General features: G+C 40.3%; 1 protein-coding gene across 3 annotated transcripts in view; it reads left to right on the top strand.

Annotated features, from left to right (window-relative positions):
• The first annotated feature begins 11,093 nt into the window (after positions 1-11,093).
• The window catches only part of LOC149309922 (RUN domain-containing protein 3B), a 42,511-nt gene continuing 31,328 nt past the window's right edge, over positions 11,094-22,276 (top strand). For all 3 annotated transcript variants that reach the window (XR_016281950.1, XM_089533288.1, XM_089533289.1), the window contains exons 1-2: positions 11,094-11,233; positions 19,986-20,101. Coding sequence is in view for 2 of the 3 variants with exons in the window: in XM_089533288.1 (XP_089389414.1) it covers positions 11,121-11,233; positions 19,986-20,101 (229 nt within the window). In the remaining variant the exon portion in view is untranslated. The remainder of the gene's footprint in view (positions 11,234-19,985; positions 20,102-22,276) is intronic.

The raw sequence follows: 22,276 nt of genomic DNA, 5'->3' as shown, positions 1-22,276 counted from the left end.
GCTTGTGCACAACCAACTCAGCAATCCCTTTCCTATCAAAAACAGCTAAACTCCCCTTCTTTTCCCCCTTCTAGATACTCCTTTCCATTAATGCCTCTAATCTAAATGCTCCTTTTCTTTGCAAATCTCCCCCTCATCCTTCTAGCTCAAATGCTTGCCTCATATACATTCCCTTAGGAGGTTGAGGTTGTTTTTTTTTAAATATATCACCGGCTGTCCCCTTTCCTTCAGTTATCCTTTGATCCATCTAACCTTTAGTCTGTGTGTATCTTCTTCAGTCACTGTATAGTCCCCGTCCCAGTGATCCCTTAAGGCTGCCTAAAAGACCTTTAAAACATTGGTCAGAACAGGAATTATGTAAAGAGTTCATGTCAACCCATTTTCCCAGCATGTAGACTGAAAACATGTTTGAAAAAAAGCAACATAAATTTAACCACTGGGAACCAGGAATTTCAGTGGCCACAACCATGACAGGTACAAAATACCTCAATACATTTATTTTTATAGTTTTTTTGTGGGTTTTTCGGGCTATGTGGCCATATTCCAGAAAAGTTTCTTCCTGACGTTTCGCCAGCATCTGTGGCTGGCATCTTCACAGAATGTTTGCCTGGGAAGGACTTGGGTATATATGATGTTGACCTGGAAAGGCAGGAGTGAATTTGCATGTATATTGTTTTTGTTGCTAATGGCAGGCCTCAGGGTGGAGGGTCTGCAAAAGAGGATTGATGGCGGGTTACAGACCGCCATTTAGTATGTATAGAATACGTACTAGGGTTAGGAAGGGGCGGTGCTTCCGCACCCCCCTAACCCTAGTACGTATTCAATACGTACAAGATGGCAGCGCCCTGTTCATACGGGCGCTGCCATCTTGACGTATCGGACGCTGAGTCTTTGTCTTGCTATCTTTCAGGACTGGTAGCCAAACCTTGTTTACTTTAAGGGTTTCCTCACAGACCTTCACACCCTGAGGCCGTGATAGATTGCCACACGCAAATTTGGGCAAAGGGAAGTCAGTCCGAACGCAATCATGTGGTTTCACATTATCGCATGATAGGCTGCCACACACAAATTCAGACAATGGCATGCTATTTTCAGGCAATGGGAAGCCAGTTTGAATGCAATGCGTATTCACATAATTGCGCAAAACTAGCAACTTTAAGTGAATGCGTTCTGGCCCCACTTTCTTTTCATTCGAATTTAAGAGTAATTCCTCCTGTTTGATAAACTCCTTAGAATTAGGAATTACTCCCACACCCATTTTATTGTGCTATGGTTTCTTTTTATTCCACTTTAATTTAAAGATGGTGCCTCTAAAATCCAAAATGCAGGACATTACATGACTGATTTATTACAGAAAGCCAATGAGTCTGAATATATTAAAATGTTGTTATAACAGGTATGTGAATTATTGGACTGTGATGGATCTTATCCTCCGCTGAACAAATCTTGCCAAGAAAATCACATGATAGGTTCATCTTAAGGTTACCATAGGTCAGAAATGACTTGATGGCACACACCAGTGTCCCATGCACTTACATAATTTTTATACAGCAGGACTACCTTCCTTCTCATAACACAAAAAACAGGACATCCCACATAACACAGGATGTCTGGCAATTCTTTGTGCAGCTCTGTGTAACATTGGCTTTGATCTTCTAGGTAAAGGAACAGACTATTGTTATCTGGAAATGTTCTACACACCAGTTTGCCTGTGTAACTTACTGCGATTAGGCAGTCTTGTCCTTGTGGAAAGATTACTGATAAGCATTTGATAGGTCTGCTATCAGACTAGCAGCATGAGTGGGGTCAGAGGAAACAACTGAGGATAAAAGTATGTTATTGGTTAGCACTTAAAACCCTATTACAATTTAATATCAATTTATAGAACAGGAACATTAAAAGAAAGGGGAGAAGCATATATCGTAAAAGATACCTTGAGACTGCAAAACATACCTCTCAGTAGCATAACTATGAAACCATGGAACTGTTTTTTTTTTCTCCCAATGATACCGCTTTAAATTCAAAGAAAAACCCACCAAACTGTGATACCTTTATTGGCCAACCAAAATGTACAGTATATATGTTGCAAGCTTTCCTTCACTGGCTTCTTCATCAGGCAAGTTGTTGCATGAGAGAAGTAAAACCAAACAGGATAAAAAATTTTTTGAAGATGTTAGTCAAAGGCCTGCATTTTGCTGTTTCTGTTCTTGGTTAAGATGGTATGGGGGGCATGTAGCAATTGGGAGATTTTCAAAGTCCAAGAAATTTAACATCCATTTGCATCTCAACAAAGACTCTTCCCTTGCAATCCAATGCCTCTCCATCTTAGTGAGAACGCAGGCCTCTTTGTAGGCAGAGGACAATGGATTTTTCAAGAAGCTTCAATATTTTTGCATCAGAAATATTTTAGGTAGTGTGGAGGTAAAACATGCCAATCCAATCCATATTTAAGAAGAAAAAATGTTTTACCTTTGTTGGGGGTCAAAACCTCCAACAGGAAGGTCCCAGTCCAGTGGCCCACACTTTAGGGTTTCCTCGTGGCAGATATAATGTGGTATCTTAAAATCCAGAAAACATCCAGGGTTAGTTGTGTTGGCCATTTAACAAATTCAAACAAAAAATCCACCAAACAGTGACACCTTTATTGGCCAACCAAAATGAACAATATACATGTTGCAAGCTTTTGAGGTGATACTGTCTATGTGGATTGTATCGGTTCTGTTGGAATATCATCTGTTCCTGTTGATTTATTCTTCCCAATTGCTCTTATTGCAGCTTCTGCCTCACTTTCTAGAACTTGGAGTTCACCTTTTCATTCCATGTGCCATTCATTTTTCCATCTCGTTAGCTTTTCTGCATATTGCAGCTAATGTATTTTTATTACTTCTTGGTCTTGTAGTATGTTCCTCTTTTTATCATATAACATTCCAACCTTAGGCTTGAACTTCCCCTTTGAGTTCTCTTATGTTGTGGAAGAGATCTCACACTCTTCCTTTTTTGTTATGGTCTTGTATTTCTCTGCACTTATTATTATATAGCTACACTAATAATTTGGGTCCCCCATCTTTTCCTCATTTTTGCCCAACCTTTTCTTCTTTCGCCATCTCAAAATCCTGAAACCATGATTGAGATATGTTAAATTCTCAGCAATAAAGTTGTAAGTCCCATTAAATTTAATATGATTTGCTTCCGAATATGCCTGTATATATAGCATTACTCAGCTGGCCCTTTTGAGCTATCAGCAGCCACAGCCATATTTCTCCCTCCTCTTGAAGTATGGTGATTGTTATTAGTAGTAACATGATTATGGTTATTCTTATTTGCGGGATGAGGTGTATTCCAGCAAAAAAGTACAAAGAAAAATGCAGCCTGTGAGGGGCACTGGTTAAGGGTGCCCTTTTGCCGGCTTAAAAAGCAGTGGCTTTTTAACACCTCTTTTTGAGCCATCAAAAAGCTGAATTGGTGCCACGGCATCCGGTTGCTGTGGCCCCAATCCGGCACTCAAAGAGGTGGAATCACGCCGCCCCTTTGGGCCACTCTGTTTTGGCCTTTTGTCTCCCATTCAGTATCCTTCTCTCAACTCAATTCCCTTCAACACTCTTCAACTCTCTTCACTTCTCTCTCTCAAACTCCGCCTCAACTGCTCTGCCCTGAACTCTCCTGAGCAGAACGCAAGTAGAACTGAACAACTCCACTGAACTCATCTTGGCCCCATTCCCACTGGGCATATAAAGTGACATAACATTCAGGGTTTTGGGTATTTAATCTCTCTCTCTCTTTTTCCTTTCCACTCACAAAAAGTTTTCGCCAGCCTCCCTTTTTCCATATCCCTTCTCCTCTTTCCTTTCTTTTTCCCTCCCTCTCCAAAAAACCCAGTTTAACTTTCTTCTTTTGAAAAAAGAAAAGTTTTACACACCACCAGGGAAAGGCTACGCAAATGGTTGAAAATGGCACCATGAATGCCAGGAAAGAGAACAAAACTGGTGACACCCCCGGGACATCCCTTGAACATTGTTCCTCCCCCGATTCGGACACCCTTGTCGTTCCCATTAATTTGCTGCGGATCCGACACGATAGCTGAAAAAAAAAAAAACCTCTGGAAAAGTGGTGTCAGGATAACCCAGGTTATCCACTGCTGATTTGGGTTTTAGCTAGAGAAATCGATCAAAGTTGGATCGAACACGGATTCAATTGGGAACGATTTTCCTTAAACAAGGATCGAACGCGAGTTAAAATGGGAACAATGTTCCTATAATCCAATTCTTGATTCAATTTATAGCCCAGTGGGAATGGGGCCCTTGTCTCAACTTAATTCAAGTTAACTGACTTCCCAGTCACTCACTTCTCCCTTTCAGATCTGCTCCTTCCCCAGCAGCCCCTTTCTCACAGTCAACCAGAACTAGGATGGCTGTCAGGAAACTAAGGCCTGTTACAGACGGGCCTTAAAGTACGTGCTGAGCACGTACTAGGGTTAGGAAGCGGCTCAGCACGTACAAAATGGTGGCGGCCGTGTGGAGCGGCTGCCGCCATGACTACGTCACAACCGTGCCGCCTCCAAACAAGGCGGCGCGGTTGTTACATAGTGGGGCCACATGAGGGCACTTAGTGCGCCCTTTCCGCAGCCCTGGAAGGAGCTCCATTTCGGAGCTCCTTCCAGGTTTGCGTCGCTGGGCACAGCCTTTAGATGGCTGCGCCCAGCGACGCAGAGGAGAAAGGGGCCAAGCGGCCCCTTTCTCCTCCTCCCCGCCACCATCGGGTGTCCTCGGGGCCTGAAGCCCCGAGGACACCCCTTTCCAGGCCGCGGGGAAGCGGCCATTTTCCCCTTCCTCGCGGCCCAGAAAGTGGAGGATCGGGGCCTCAGAGGGGCGGTCTGTAACGCGCCTAAGTCTGCCTGGTGACTTAGTCACAGTAATGTATCATGCGATCATCATAATATCATTAGGGTCCACTCCTGTAAACCTCATTGAAGGCTCTCTGTGAATTTTGGGTTTTGGCCCTATTGGGGGGTGGGATGCTTCTGAGCTGGCAGACTTAGCAGCCATTCTATCTGCATCATTTTCAGTGGGCTTTCCTTTGAGCAGGAGTTGATTTCTTCCTTGTCAGTCATGCTCTTTAAAAATTACAGATAGTAGTGCCAGATCACAATGCAGTACTACTTTTTAACATCCTTGAGTTCACAGCTTTGACTTTTCTGTCTCTCTTCTCTCCCCACTCCACCCAATTGTTTAATTAACTGTATGTCTCCATTTTATGTATGAATGTTGCAGTAGTATTATATGCTTATTTCTATAATTGTAAGGGCTAGAGGCTTTTAATAATAAAATACCTGATATTAGTTCTCTTCCACTGCCCCATCAGTAAATTACATTAGCTTTCCCCTAATGCATGGCAGTAGCAGCAGTGATTATATCCCAGTGTGAACTCTGTTGGCATCACTTGGGTTAGTAACGCATTTTACAACTCTCCCTCTCTCTCTTTTACTCTCTCACCCACAAAATATAGGTGCCACCGGAGTTGTTGTGTTGAACAGTGCTGTTGTTCTGGAAATAGTTAATGAACCCCTTTACTGCTACGATTCAGTAGCCACTTGGAGTGCAGATGTCTCATTTCATTTCACAATGAGAAGGATTGAGTAATTGGCATGTTGCGGCTGTAGTCTTGTTGTCTCTGCTGAGTCCCTTGAGTGTTTCCAATGCAATTTCCACCAGGGAAACCTCAGACTACTTTTGGTGCTTGGGAAGGGAGGACAAGACTTCCCAAGGGAATAGATGTGGAGGTTTTTTTGCACTCTATGCTCTTGAAATCCTTTTCAGAGTTTTTCAGTTTTTAAAAAAATGTAAATGGTTTGCTATTACAGTGCAGTAACAATGTGATTCTGACCTGTTAACCATTGAAAGTCACTATTCAGATGCCTTTACTGCATGGGGTTGCTTTCCAAAGATTTCTCTACTGCTTTCTTGTCCAGGTTATTTTTAAAATTATTATTAATTTTTAAAAGGTAATAGTGTAATAACACTAGAACATACAGTACTGTCATATGTTTTAACTAGCCAACACAGCTACCCTGGAGATATACATGAATAAGAAGGACATTTGTGGATTTTGGTATGATCTTATGAAAAACATACAAACTAGAACATCTTTCTGGAGCATTATGTATCATTTAAAATGGTTGCTTTCCATCTATCCACTGCTTTCACTCAGGCCCCATTCCCACTCGCTAATTTGCTCTGGATGGAACTGGGCAGATACGGGTTGCCCCATCTCGAATCTCCTCAGAAGCAAGTGCCCACTATTTTTTACCTCAATCGGGGTATTTTACCCCTCTGAAGTTCACATTTGCAGGTACTGGTTTAAAATGAAGGCTCCTTTCCTGTCAATCAAATTCAGTTCCACTTTTGTCAAGGTGACGTTTCCTACAGCCATTGGCCAACGGAATGGGTGCTTCCCCCCTCCTTTTTAAAAAAACTGGTGGCAGTGTGCACATATTCTGTCAAATTTAAAAACCTCCAGGTGTGTGTGGGTGTGTGTTGTGTGTATTTGGGTCACTGCAGATTATGGCAAATCTAAAAGGACCCCATCCTGGGATTTTCTTGGCAAGTTTGGTTCCGAGGAGATTTGCCATTGCCTTTCCCCTGAGGCTGAGAGAGTGTGACTCCCCCAAAGTCATGGGTTTCCACAGCCTTCCAGCCTCCTGCCTCCCCTTTGCTTCCAGCTCAGTGCAACCTCCGAAGCCCTTGCCTCCCCCATGCCATCCTCTTCCCGTCACAATAATAATAATAATAATAATAATAATAATTCCTCACCCCAAATGCCATCTCTGCATCCTCTTGCTTTGCTTTCCCTCTGATTGCCACCCCCAAATGCAATCTATCCTTCCCTCCTCTTTGGATCTCCTTGCTCTGCCTCTATTTTCAACCTCAAAATGCAATCTATCCCCACCCTAGAATGCCATCTCTGCATCCTCTTGCTTTGCCAACCCAAATTACTCACATACACATACAATAATAATAATAATAATAATAATAATAATAAATTAATTCCTCACCTCGGAATGTTATGTCTGGATCCTTTGCTTTCCCTCAGCCACCCCAGAATTCCTTACAGACACATACAGTAGCAAAAGCATTCTGTATCAGTTTGGCAAATTGAAAGAGAAACATTTGTAACATTCACATATAAAAAAATAATTTAGAAAAAAAGCCTCTTGCAAAGTGAGGTGCCATGCTGAGAGCAAGCTAATGAAAGGGAAATGTAGCACAAGCAGACACATTCTATTTATATATGTGTCTACCTGTTGAACTATGCGCATAGTCTGTCAAAATAAAAATTACCCTCCCAAAAAAAGAAAGAGAAAAAGCTGCCTGCGAGAGGGAGGCATGTTCCGTTCTCTGCCCTCCCTCTGACCTAATTCCCTCCCCTGTAGATGTTATCTGATGAAAATAATGCTATCTGAATGTGCTATTCTGTAGATGAATAGCACATTCAGATAACATTGTTTTCTCATTCATACCATTTTATGAGACTGTTAATGTTTTCAATCTGCTATGGTGGATACTACGTTTCAGTGATATTGTGATGGTTTTTCAGAGGGGTGAAACATATAAAGGAGTGCCAAATAAAGGAGTGTCAAAGCACTTTGAAGATGGGCATTTAAATGTCTAATTAACAATTTGTAAGCCACTCTGATAGTCTTTTGGCTGAAGAGTGGGGTATGAATAAATAAATAAATAAATAAATAATATAAATGATGCATGCCTCCAAAGCAGGCAGAAACCGGATTGAAGTCACACTCCAGGGCTAAAAACTGGAGCAAAAAGAACCAGGGTTATTCTGACTTAGCCCAGAAAGTGCGCACTTTCGATGCTGCATATAAACGCCTTGATGTCACAGTGGTTCTGAAGGAGTGATCATTCCTAATCTTAACTCGAAAGCTGCATATAAATGCACTTGTGTAGGTGTGCATTAAAAAAGGATGAAGCCACCATACCCAAGCGGTTAGGATGGCAAGGCAAAAGAGTGAAAGTGTGACATCTCCAATGGATATAAGTACAAAATACACAAACCAGACAGTTCAGGAGGGGGCATGGGGTGAAATGGAGTGAAGGGGGGTCTCCATGATTGTGCTCTACCAGTGTTTTACTGGGCACACCAATGCTCCGAAGCCCTGTACCAGCGGAGAATCGCAGGCGCAACTGTGTGGCCATTCAAAAGGGGGCGCCCCAGAGTTTCATAACTCCAAAAAGTTGTTCTTTCCTTAATGTTTTCATAGAAGCATAGAATCGTAGAGTTGGAAGAGACCACTAGGGCCATCCAGTCCAACCCCCTGCCATGCAGGAAATCCAAATCAAAGCATCCCTGACAGATGGCTATCCAGCCTCTGTTTAAAGACCTCCAAAGAGGGAGACTCCATTACACTCTGATGGAGTTTATTCCACTGTTGAACAGCCCTTACTGTAAGGAGGTTCCTTCTAATGTTGAGGTGGAATCTCTTTTCCTGGAGCTTGCATCCATTGTTCCAGGTCTTACTCTCTGGAGCAGCAGAAAACAAGCTTGCTCCCTCCTCAATATGACATCCCTTCAAATATTTAAACAGGGCTATCATATCACCTCTTAACCGTCTCTTCTCCAGGCTAAACATCCCCAGCTCCCTAAGTGGTCCCTCACAGGACATGGTTTCCAGACCCTTCACCATTTTAGTTGCCCTCCTTTGGACACGCTCCAGTTTCTCAATGTCCTTTTTGAATTGTGGTGCCCAGAACTGGACACAATATTCCAGGCGGGGCCTGACCAGAGCAAAATATAGTGGCACTATTATGTTCTACTTGTGGTCTACTTGGACTCCTAGATCCCTTTCACATGGAGTTTCATTCAGCCAGGTGTCCCCCATCCTATATCAGTGCATTTCATTTTTCCACCCTAAGTGCAATTCCTTACATTTCTCCGTGTTGAATTTCATTTTGTTAGCTTTGGCCCAGCTTTCTAGTCTATTCTGGTCATTTTGAAGCTTGATCCTAGTCCTCTGGGATATTAGCTATTCCTCCTAATTTGGTGTCAGCTGCAAATTTGATGAGAATGCCCCCAATATTGTCATCCAAATCATTGATAAAGATGTTGAATAACACTGGGCCCAGGACAGAGCCCTGTGGAACACCACTGGTCACTTCTCTCCAGGATGAAAAGGAACCAATTACAAATCCATGTAACAGTTACCTTGTCTAGCCCACATTTTACAAGCTTGTTTGCAAGAATGTCATGGGAAACCTTGTCAAAGGTTTGAATGATCTTCTGGAAAGAAGTGTTAAATTTGAAATTAGTTTCTGTGATGCATAATAGCTACAAGTGCCGAGTAATACAAATATCTTCATTTAGCACAGTCCGACCTTTTTAAAGAGAAGTCTGGCTCTTTTGTTGGCTTTATTTGCAACTTTCAGAAAAGCTTTGCCTTCTGATAGAGAGCCACTGTCCATCTGTTCCAGTTGATATGTTTCTAGAGTGATGATGTCAAGTAAATGTGTCCTGCTCTTTTTAAACTGGATGGGAGTGTTTTATTTAAGATCAATGCTAATTAAGATCAGTGTTTTGTTAAAGGTAAATGCTTGCTGAGTAACGTGAAGGAAAAACAAAAACTTAGAAAGCAAGGCTCAGACAAATTTTGTCTGGCTAAGTGAGGCCACCTTGTGTCAGTTGGGTAACTATAAGCAAATGATAAAGAACCCCAGCCTACTATTAATGCCTTTAAGCCCTTTGATGGTTACTCTTTTTTTAGGTGTAGTCTTTTTTCTAATTAACAAGAAGTACATTTGAAACCCAACATTTCTTCTTCTTCTTTAAGCTTAATGTAACAAATATGATGCAATATAAAGGAAAACTTATCTAAACTTCCAGTTGATCCGCTTGGTTTTTGAGTGCAAGAATTTCTTGAGATAAACAGTTCCCTCTTGCTATAATTTATTTTAGTGACTTCAAAGTATGCATTCTTGTGGTAATTTGGAGCTGTTTTGGGGTTTTTAAATACAAACTAAAAGTATGTTTGTGACCATTGTTTTTTTACAATACGTTTTCAATTTCTCGACCTGAGCTCATTGTTTCTGTAGTCTTTTCTTTTTCTTATCAGATTTGCCAGTCTATCCAATTGGATGATATCTAAGGATTTGATCAGCCAGTTCTCTATTGTAGGAAGCTCTTTTGATTTCCATTTTCAGATGTTATCAGGTATAATAAAATGGATTTCCAGTGCTGGGTACTTTTGTAAGTTAAAAAAAAAAACCCTAATTCCTAAATGTAGTAAAATACATCTAAACACTGAATATAAATTATGCGTATTTAATTGTCCAACTAACTACCGGTTTTGATCGGTCTGGATGTAATCTATATCTTGGCTTCAGAGTGAGATGGTGGCCTCATGCAGCAGATTTTGGGTACTATGAAAGTCAGGGAATTGTTGTTTATTTAGTTCTTATTATATTGTTGTTGCTATTGATGGGGAGGAATTATTTTGGGATTGCCTTCCACTTGTGTTAAAGTAACTTGTCTGACTTTGTGTACACAGTGGTCTAAAGTGACTCTGGCTGCATCCAGACTGTGGAAATAACCCGGTTTGAAACCGCTTTAACTCTTTGTCTGTTTGCTATGGAATTCTGGGAGTTGGAGTTTGTTGTGGGCCCAGAGCGGAGCCGAGCTCCGCTCTGGGCCCACAACAAACTCCAACTCCCAGAATTCCATAGCCTTGAGCCAGACAACAAGAGTTAAAGCGGTTTCAAACCGGGTTATTCCTGCAGTGTGTTTTGGGGCTTTAAAAACTCTGCGTCTCAACAGCGCCACCTGCTGGCTCGCCGCCTGCGTTGCAACCGAGCGTCGCTTTGACAGTTGAGGCAACCCGCAAAGCGCCTCAAGGCCCGCCCCCTCCGCCTGGCGATTGGCTGTTCCGCTGCCCCCTCTGCCTCGTGATTGGCTGTCCCGGCCGGTGCGCCGCAGTCCTGCTGCTTTTGCTGAGGCGGTTGTCCTGAGTCGCGGATCAGCCTCCGCCGCAGAGTAGCCTCCGCCGTTAAAGGAGGCAGTGCCCTCCTCCGCCTTCTCCTCAGGGAGAGAGAGAGAGAGAGAGGCCCCGGAACAAAGAGATGGCGTCGTTCAATCTCGGGGGGCTCCATTCTTCTTCTTCTTCCTCGCGGAGGAAAAGCGTCCATTCCCGCAACGCCACCGTCGAGAGGAGGAACCTCATCACCGTCTGCAGGTGAGGGCTTCCCCGCTCCAGGGGTCTCTCTCTGGGGGAGTGTGTGTGTGTATATATATACACACATATATACGTACAGACACACACGTATATGCACACGTTTATACCCACACACGCACAGACACATATACTTACATATATAGATAAACATACACACACACACACACACATAGATACACACATGTACACACACATATACATACATATATACATGTACACATGCCTACACACACACTCACATATGTATACACACATGTACATACACATATACATACAGATATACACACATATATAAACACATACACATATGTATACACAAACACACACACATAAACACACACATATACACACACATACGCACACATTTATACACACACACAAGACACATCTACATACATATATACATAAACACACACATATACATACATATATGCATGCATACACACACTTGCGCGCACACACACACTCACATATGTATACACACATGTACATACACATATACATACAGATATACGCACATATATAAACACATACACATATGTATACACACATATATACATACACACATACAAATACACACATATATTCACACATTTATACATACAGACACACACATATATACATAAACAGACACACACATATACATACACACACACACACACACATATATACATACATAGACACACTTGTACACACACATGCACTCACATATGTATATACACATGTACCTACACACATACATATGTATACACACACATATATATGCATGCATATACATGTGCAGACACACACATGCATACACACATACACATATATACACACAAACATATGTATGTATGTTTCTGTATTTGAGCTGGGATTCAAACCCTGGTCTCTGCGTGTCCATGTCCAACATTCAAGCCATTGCACCATACTAGCCCTCTGAGCTCTACTTTACTTGAACTTAAAATACACACACATGCATTCATACTCCCACACATATATATATATATATATATATATGCACACATGTACATGCATGCACACACATACATATATATTTATTCACACACACCTGCATACATAACATACACACATGCATACACACACGTATATATTCAAACATATGTTGCATACATAATACACACATACGCACACAGTGTGTTTATCTTTCTCTTAGGGTCTTCCTCCTCCTCCTGTTGTTGTTGTTGTTGCTGTGTGCCTCCATAGGGTTTTCTTGGCTAGTTTCCTCAGTGGGGGTTTGCCATTGCCAGTCTATGAGGCTGAGAGAGTGTGACTTGCCCAGTGGGTTTCTATGGCTGAGCTGGGATTCAAACCCTGGTCTCTGAATGACCATGTCCAGCACTCAAGGCATCACACTACACTGGCCCTTCAAGCTTTACCTTACTTGAACACACACACACACACACACACATACATATATTGGGGGGTTGTTGTTGTTGTTGTTGTTGTTAATTGCCTATCCTCAGCTGCCCTGCTCAGCTCCTGCAGATTCATGGCCTTGGCTTCTCTGATTGCAATTCTCCATCTGGAATGCAGCCTTCCTATTCTCCTCTTTGTTTGTTGCTGTCTGCCTTCAACTTATTGCTACCCTTATGTAGGGTTTTCTTGGCAGGTTTCCTCAGAGGTGGTTTGCCATTGCCATCCTCTGAGGCTGAGAGAGTGTGGCTTGCTCTACATCACCCAGTGGGTTTACATGGCCAAGTGGGGATTCGAACCCTGGTCTCCCGGCATCCTAGTCCAACGCCCAAAGCACTACACTGCGCTGGCCCTCCTGTCCTCCGCTTTTTGTTACTGTGTGCCTTCAAGTCGCTCTGGGTTTATGGTAACTCTAAGGCGAATGTATCATGGGGTTTTCTTGGTAAGATTTGTTCAGAGGAGGTTTGCCTGCGCATCCCTGCTCATCCTTGTCCCTTGAGCCTGAGAACATGTGAGATGCCCAAGATCCCTCCCAGTAGGTTTCATGGCCAAGCTGGGAATTGAACCCTGGTCTTCAGAGTTGCTGTCCAACACTCAAACCATTACGCATTGGGCTTTTGGTATCCGCTGGGATTTGGTTCCAGGACCCTCAGTGGATAACAAAATCCATGGATGTTCAAGTCCTGTTATATATAATGGCATAGCAAAATGGTGTCCATTATAGAAAATGGAAAATCAAGGTTTGCTATTTGGAATTTATATTTTTAAAATATATTTTGAAGCTCTGGATGCTTGAATCTGTGGATAAAAAATCCGTGGATAAGGAGGGCTGACTGTAGTCTTTCCTAATGAGTCCTTTCTTATCATGAGGTGGCCAAAATACAACAGCTTTGCTTTACTCATCATGGCTTCCAGGGGGAGTTCAGGCCAGATTTGCTCTAGGACTCATTTACTGGTCCTTTCAGCAGTCACAGTATTTATAGACTTCCTCTCCAGAATCACATTTCAAATGAGTTGATTTTCTTCCTATCCGCTTTCTTCACTGCCCTGCTCTCACAACCACATCATAGATATGGAAATACAATGATATGGACCATCTAACTTTAGTATTTAATGGTACATCCTACCCTTCAGGATTTTGTCTAGTTCCTTCATAGTTGATCTTCCAACTACTAGTCTGATTTCTTGACTGCAGTGTTTGTGTGTGTGTATACACAAACAAACACCCCTCTACCTAGACATATCTACTCTTAACAAATCTTGTCAAAAAAAACCCTGTGATATGTTAGCCTTAGGGTTGCCATAAATTGGAAATGATCTGAAGGCTCACAACAAGAAGAGCATATATAATGGATGTGTATGTGTGTAGATAGCCCAGATCGCCGTTATCGGTTGGTGCAACTTTGCAGTATAAGCCATGCAAATACTTTTTAGCAAATGTAAATAGAAAATACTCACTGCGTTCACTGGAGTTTAGGAGTGTAATCTTAATTCAGAATAAGTACCTCCTGGACCTTTCCTTTGTTTTCTTGCAGTTGCCAGCAAGGAGCAAACACCCAACTTCTGCCTGAAGCGTTGGGGGGTTGGTTGGAGGGAGAAGTTTCCATCTTTTTGCCAACCTGGTTTTTAATAATACAGTGGTGGGTGTGTCAAAAGATGTTGTGAAGGAATTATTGTACTCTCTTCTCAACAGACCTCTGCACGTGCCCAGAATAGAAATGTCTCTTCCCTTACCATTGCACCTTCATTATACTGTATCTTCAGCTATGTGGAAGATTTCTTTTCCTTCTATTTTCAGATCTGTGAATGGTTAGAGAAAACTGCATCAGTTCCTTTCAGATGTGACCAATGAGGTCCAGTGACAGTTTCTTGGAATAAATAAATTCCTATGCGGGTAATTTTCTGTGTAAATTAATGGGTAGACATGAAGCAGCTTCTGTCCTCTTTTGATGCTTTCCTCCTCTTTCAGTGCCAAGTGGGAAATCTGATTTTTCCCATTTGTTTTGTTGCCGTTCCTACAGAGCATACTCTGCCTTATGACACAGCATTATATATGGATGAATCACATCTGAGCTCTACCATAGCCTCTGTTGATTGCCAACCTCTTACAGCATTAAAGAACAAGTGGAGAGGAGAGAGAGAAATAATAACTCTTGGATTCTGTTATTCTAGCATGGCCAGGAAAAACACAGAGTAAATCCCTGGAGAAGCATATGGTTCTGGTAGTGATGAGTTGCCATAGTTGGAAGGAGGCAGAACCATAACCATGCCAAGTTAGTTCTTTGGCAGGATTAGCTTGCACCACTATAGGTTCTTGAATTTATCTTGCCTTAACTTGGCTACTGTTCACGCTATTGGGGATAAGTAAATTATTGCTCATATGGATACTTTTATGATGAAGGCAAAGATGTCTGACACTGGGTGGCACAGCTTTTGCATTCAAGTATCACCAGCCCTCCTTTCACTACCATACTTCATCTGTTATAATGATGATCACTTGGCTAGTGTCTCTGTATCAGCTGCTTCCGAACACGTATATCCTCTCTCTTTGTGCAAAGCTCTGATCCAAACGTTCTGCCAAAGTCTGGAAAGTGGGGATAAGCCTATGAAGTTCTAGAACGATGGAATTAGGGGCAGGCTGGTTTTCGTAGGACAAAATAAATACTACTGCTACCTAGAGTATACCAGTAGTTGAGGCAAAACCTGTTCTTCTCTACAGATACTGCAATAAGTATACCATTTGTTTCTTCCATATCAGTGAATGACTGCCATTTTTAAAAATGTGGAACATTTAAGTACTGTTGGAGGAAAACATGCACCGTGGGAGAAACTGCCTAGCCACCAGCCATGGGAAATTCCTAGTGTTACATTTACAGGGAAGAGGATAATATGCCTGATGCAGTGATTCCCATCAGGCTTTATTTGGTGCAGAGATCTTCCTCCCTCTCTACATGTCCCTAGTGGAGGTGGCTTGGAAGAAGGAGAAAACATTCCTTGTTTGCATTTTACTTGGATTGTGTTTAGTTTATGGAATGGGAGAACATCTAGGGTGGAAAAACTTGTGTGGGCCATGGGAATAGCCCTAGTGCTGGTCTTGATGGTGGTGGATGAGCAGGATGAATACAGATCAATAATGGAGCTGGAGAACATCCTCCAGATAAGTCCCTTCCCTGGCTAATTCTGTCTTTCCAACCTGACCCTCCACATATCTTAGAATTATTACTTCTCCCATCATCCCCAGTTAGCAAGGCCAGTGGCCATAATAGCTGTGAATGTCAGGACATGTAAACCAGACCTTTTTGGGGGCGGGGGGTAGCAGGTTTGTGAATGTTTTGATAATTCTAAAGAGTGTACTGTAGGAGCTCAGTCAGTGGAAGTGCTACTATAGGCATGAGGAGTGTGTATGCCATCATCATGAAAGATTAGTGATACCCTCAGCTGCTTTGCTTACAGTCAATGAGCTCGCTGTCCCAAACGAAACCAAAGCAATTTGCTTGGAAATTCTCTCTTTCTGTGTCTTCTGCGTACCAGAGTGATTCTTTCCATCTGTAAAAGGAGTAGAAGTCTGTATGGGATTCTTCCTGTGGCACAGAAATTTCTAGGGTACCCGGCAGGGAATTAGATTTTCCTGCAATGTCTTGATGTTATATATGGGTATCTCCTGCACCCTCTCCCAACCAGAGGAAGCAGAATCTTTCTGTGGGGAAATAGGTATCAGGGTTTACCACAGTGAATCAGAAACAAGGGATTTGTTGATAAAAATTATGCATTTCCTTGATGATGAGAACAGTAGCTGCGTAGTGAAGCAGGAGGCTTCTAAACCTCTATCTCTCCTTTAATTTTGACTACCGTATATATTTGACTATAAGCTGACCTCATGTATAAGTCGAGGGTAGGTTTGGGGGCCAAAATTATGGATTTTGATATGTCCTGTGTAAAGTCGAGGGTAAAACCTAGGGCCATGTGACAAAGGATCTAAAGTATGAAGCAAGGAAAACGGTGCCAAACAACTTACAAAATTCCATCAGAAACAACTGTTTGTGCTCTGGATGGATGAGAGAACGGGGGGGGGGGTGTCAATGCTTCGAGGACAGATTATGCTCTTGCTTTTCACCAGGGCATGGTTCCTTTTTAAATAAGAGTTAAAGTACGGTACTTACATGGATAAATCGACTCAGGTTTTCGGGGTCAGTTTTTTGACTAAAATTTCTAGACTTGTACATGAGTATATACAGTATTATGTGTACATGTAAGATAGACAGTCATACACTCAGGTATATGAACTGCATGTGTTTGTGAATGAGGGGGAACAGCTAGCTCAGTCAATTTCCAGGTCACACAACACAAGAATGTATGTTTCAGATATTTATTTTGGTATTCTGGTTGTTTGCCTTCCAATTGTTTCTTATCTGTGATGACCCTCTTTCTTGACAAGATTTGTTCGAGGTGTGTGTGACTTTGCCTTCTTCTGAGACTGAAAGAATGTGACTCATCCAAAGTTATCCAATGGGTTTCCATGGCCAAGCGATGATTCAAACTCCAGTCCCTAGAGTCATAGTCTGGTGCTCATACCACTACACCACAGTGGTGTTACTTTCAATCAAAACTTTAATCAGAAGTTTGTAAAATTCTATTGTTCTTGTTGTTGTCTTGCCCTTTAAAAAGACCTCTTGGTATAGTGGGGGAATGTTTGTATTATTTTCTTGTTAAAACTACCCATAATTTTTTTCTTATTAGCTTCATCCTGTCTCTCACACAATCAACTTTGCTCTTTTTTGTTTTGACAGTGATTCGTATTGTGTTCCAAGCTGCTCTGTGTTGCTCTGAGAATGTTATTGCTTGTTTTTGTTGTCATCATTAATACTATATGTAAAGGGATTTTAGATGCTTACAGAAGTTGTTGCCCATAGTTATTCCTGAACAGTCCTTATTTATGAGTAGGCATGGATAAGCCAGGTTTTGTACTGCATTGATTCTCATGGTTATTTCTTGGTAGGAGATAAGAGGGGTTGATTGTAGTGGGAATGCTTATGTAAAGAGGTAGATTTTTGATGGTATGCAAAACTGTGCTGGGCAAGTAGAACAGTTACCTTGCTTATTGTGTTTCATTTTCTGTTCAATGTGCTGCTTTTCCCTCTTCCCACTACTTTGCAGTCTTTAGAAGAATGTTTCCTTATTGTTAAATGGGTTGCTTTTCCCCCTTTCCCTTACAAAAATCCAGCAGCTATAACTGCTTGTGCACATCCTAAAGGCTGGATGGATGAGAAAATAGAGAAAGATCAGTGCTTCCAGGACAGACTACACGCTTGACTTTCACCAGGGGATGACTCCTTTTAAAATAAGAGTAAAAGTATAGTACCTATATTGACCCATAGATAAGTTGACTCACGGTTTGGGGTCAATTTTTTGACTAAAATTTCTAGACTTATACAGTACTTACTTTATGTTTGATTCAATTCTGGTTGAAATTGGTCACTCCTCCGTATCCACACATTATGCATCTGTGGATTCAACCCTCCACAGCTTGAAACTATTATAAAAATAAATAAATCCAAAAAGCAAACCTTGATTTTGCCATTTTATATAAAGGACACAATTTCTCTTTGCCACTGTATATAATGGGACTAGAGCATTCACAGATGTTGGTATCCACAGGGGGTCCTGGAACCAAACTCCAGCAGATACCAAGGACCCACTGTACCTTTAATTTAGCTCTTTGATTTAGAAACCAGACATACGAGATTGTTCTGCCCTAAAATACCCCAAATTCTTTTGTGATAAAACTATAGAGATTATTTTGTGATAAAACTATAGAGATTAAAACTATTAGAGATTATTAACTATAATTACTAGCTGGACTGACACCCCACCCTCTCCTACCATCAACTAGTCTGTGAGTGGTGTTTCCAGGAAACAAAGGCAGCCAGGTGAAGATAATCACAAGCACCTAGCTTTGTCGTTTTTATTGTGGGTTTATTAATGCGGGTGTGTATAGACAGATTTTATTTACAAATCACCTACAAATGATATATGTCTTGAAGGAAGGGAGATAAATGATTGCAATATAAAATAAAAATATTAAATGTTTAGTAACATGTGAATACATGTTTTCTAGCACAGAATTCCTGGATGCTTCACAGAATTCAAGTAATAGCTCACCCCATGTCTTTGTTCTGCTCTCGTGATCTTGCAGATTTGTGTCACTTTGTATCCTGTTGTTAGTTTGAACCATAACAACATGCTTTAAGGCTAATGCTGTCTTTTTTTCTTCCTCTAAGAGGAAAATGTGTTGCACTGCGCAGTTGCTCCTTAGATACAGATTAATTTTTCTCTCCATCTTACATCGATTCTGTTCTAGTACAAAAGCCTTATAATTGGGCACTTGCCTGCTGCTTTTAGCAAGTTAAAATGGTCTCCAAGCAACTAATACAGTCTTAGCTTTACTGATACTTGTAATAATTTTCTCTTCTGCCAGAAATGTTTATAATCAGAATTTTCTATTACGTTTTACCACTTTGAGAATTCTAGCGGTTGGAACATCAGCTTTACATATCATACACCATACTGCTATTGGGGCGGGGGAATAGAAGCACTAGCTGTAATAATTATTCACTACTTGGAAGAAATAGCCAAAGCAAAGTCTCAAGAAGTTACTTTAATCATTCAAAAATTTTTAAATTATATTTATTCATGGAGATTTGGGGACATATTTTGCTTGTTGTTTTTAAAATACTGGGTAATTCCAAGAGATTGTTCCCACTCTGCCATAAAATCGTGTCACCGCAGAGTGCCAGAACTCTTTCTCCACATAGCCTGAAACCCCCACAAAAAACTATGTGCAAGTAATTACTTGCCAGCTATTATCTAAATGATCCTTTCAAGTGTTTGCAATTTATTTGATGATTAAAAGCCTTTTTTGTTTTAAGAGACAGTGTTCTGATGACATCTGTTAACAGAATGGCTCACTTTTGAACACTGCTAGTCTTATACATTTGATAAGCAAGCATGGTTTTTGTTTAGCAATACAAATAATGTTAAACATAGTAAATCAAACAACTTAACATAAAAGGATACCTGATTAAAAATATACAGATGACTTTCTGGATCAGTTGTAGAATAACAAGTGTTTGCATACTTCAGAGTGATACAGAGTGGGGGGATATATTTTCATAAACGGAACTCTAATCAGCTTGTTTTTTAAAATTACTGAGCTCTCTAAACTTCAGTGATGTTATGTTTAATTTCAAGGTATATTTTCCCCTAAAATATTATGTAGCCCATCATGCATTATATCTAAAAAACAAATTGTTCTCATGCTTTTAATATACCATAGGTTTTCTATCAAGACATTGATTGATCGATCCTGTTTTGAAACTATTGATGATTCTTCTACTGAATTCAACAATTTTGCAGCCATTCTGGAACAAATTCTAAGCCATCGACTTAAAGGTATTTAAATTGTGCTTCAACATGTTTTTTGGCTAAAAATAATCCTTGTCTAAGGGTTTGTAATTGAGATTTAAAACATTATCGCATAGAGAAAAAAGGCAAAAGAGAGCCAGAGAGAAGTGGCTTTCTCTGTGCCTTACCAACTGACATAGCACTTCAGTTCTCTTCCTGCAGTCATCAGAAATGGTCATCAAAGTGAGTCTTCCATTCTAGTTGGAAAAATCAATTCAACAAAAAACTTGCTTTGATGACCATCTCCTGCGGGAAGAGAACTTAAGCTCTACGATGTCATGCGGTAAAGCACAGAGAAAACTGCTACTCTCCAGCTTTGTTTTGGCTTTGTTTTCTCATAAGATAAAGCTCTAATACTGGTGTATTTATTATGGGTCCAGTACTTACCATATTTTTTTTTAATTTACACGTTACTTGCTGCTGAAATTATGTGGTTCTAATGCATTATAATCAATGGAAAAATGAACTAAATGCAAAATTGTAATTGTGATAGTCTACATCATAGTCAATTTAGTTCACTTTGGCTCAATATCAATAGTCTATATCATACTAATGAAAGCCAATTTAAGTACATTGAACATTAATTTATATATAAAATATAAATTTAATTTTAGAGTGGGAGGATTTTAATTAATTTAACATTTAAAGAAAAAACAATATTTCATTCATTTCTACTAATTTTAATTGACTTTTCATATATGTAGCTAATTTTAAATGTATTTTTAAATTTAAAAAATCTTCACACGAGAAACGTGTATATTTACACACACACAAACAAGGCTCATTCCCCAAGAACCTGGCCAATGTAAAAATGGTCCCTGACTATGAACGCCCTGCAATAATTGATAATCATTTTGCACACAAACCCCATGCACTAACTGATGTCTCATCCAGTGAAGGCATGTTTCAGGGTGTTCTTAAGATATTTTTTATTCAGAGAGTGGTGAGTATCTTCTCTACCTCCTCAAATATGGCACTAGTTTGCCCCTTTTTAACTAGCTTTCTTCCTATTGCATGAGATAGGAATGTGGCCATGCAGTTAGATCCCAGTTCTTGCTAGAGTGAAATAGGTTTATTTTATTCCTAAGCAGGTTGCCTGCATCCCTTGCACGCTCTAGCTGAAGAGAATCACAGAAATTCACAAGTATTCATGAATGCTGCATAAATTCAATAAAAGAGTGAGAAACATAAGAACTAACATGGAGAACAAATAAATCAGTTCTAAATAAGATCAGGCAGAACAATAAATATATACTCAGGATAAATGAAGTTTATTGCATACATAGAGAAATATTGGCTATTGACACTTGCCAATAACTTAGAGACATAATACAGGAGATGTAATTGGAATTAAATGCTCTGAATTCCTGTCAGACAAGAATAGTTAAGGGGCAATAATCATCTTGTGCATTTTGGGTGAAATGCTTGAGGTTATACTTGAGGATTGTTATACTGGGTCTAGAGGATGTTTAGTGATTGGTGTGTGTGTGTGTGTGTGTGTGTGTGTGTAGTGATTTATTTAAAAACTACTGATTTTTCTCAACAAACATAAAAGAGATAGTTCACTGAAATATTCTTTAGTTGACAAAACAAGAATTCGGTTTGTTCTTTTATCATAAACACGTTCCATTTCACTGTCTCTTTTATGGCTGCACATTATTATTGTTATCTGTAATGATTAAAACTACTAACTGCTATAAAAATACCTTGACTAAAGACCCTCTAGCAATTATCCAATAAAGGAGTTGCATTTTTTGGCCTCAAAAATTGCAATAAAAGATAATTTTAACCATCTTACAGAAAAGTATTGGAGAAAACCCTTCCTTGAAAAGGAGTTTCTGGGTACAATCACCACTAAAAAGGCTTTTTCCTTAGTACCTGTTGAGTTTATTTTGGGAAGCATTATCATCTCAACAGGCAGTCAGATTTATACCAAGCGTTGATCCTTTAGATATTCTGGTCTAACAGGCTTTAAAGATTTAAAGGTCATAATATTTACCATAACTTTATATCTTGGATCCACATTTAGAGTCATTGCTACTGCTTTATTTCTTTTAAAAAACCATTTACTCAGTTTGCTTGCAACTAATTATGCTCTAAAGTTTTAATAATGGAAAGCACATTAATTTTTCACTCATTATTTTTCATTAACATGAAAAGTGA

This window comes from Sceloporus occidentalis, unplaced genomic scaffold (assembly GCF_023333645.1).
Source record: "Sceloporus occidentalis isolate IW3139 unplaced genomic scaffold, rSceOcc1.0.p SCAF_7, whole genome shotgun sequence".
NCBI classification, from domain to species: domain Eukaryota; kingdom Metazoa; phylum Chordata; class Lepidosauria; order Squamata; family Phrynosomatidae; genus Sceloporus; species Sceloporus occidentalis.
This window is presented reverse-complemented; position numbering and strand designations above follow the sequence as displayed.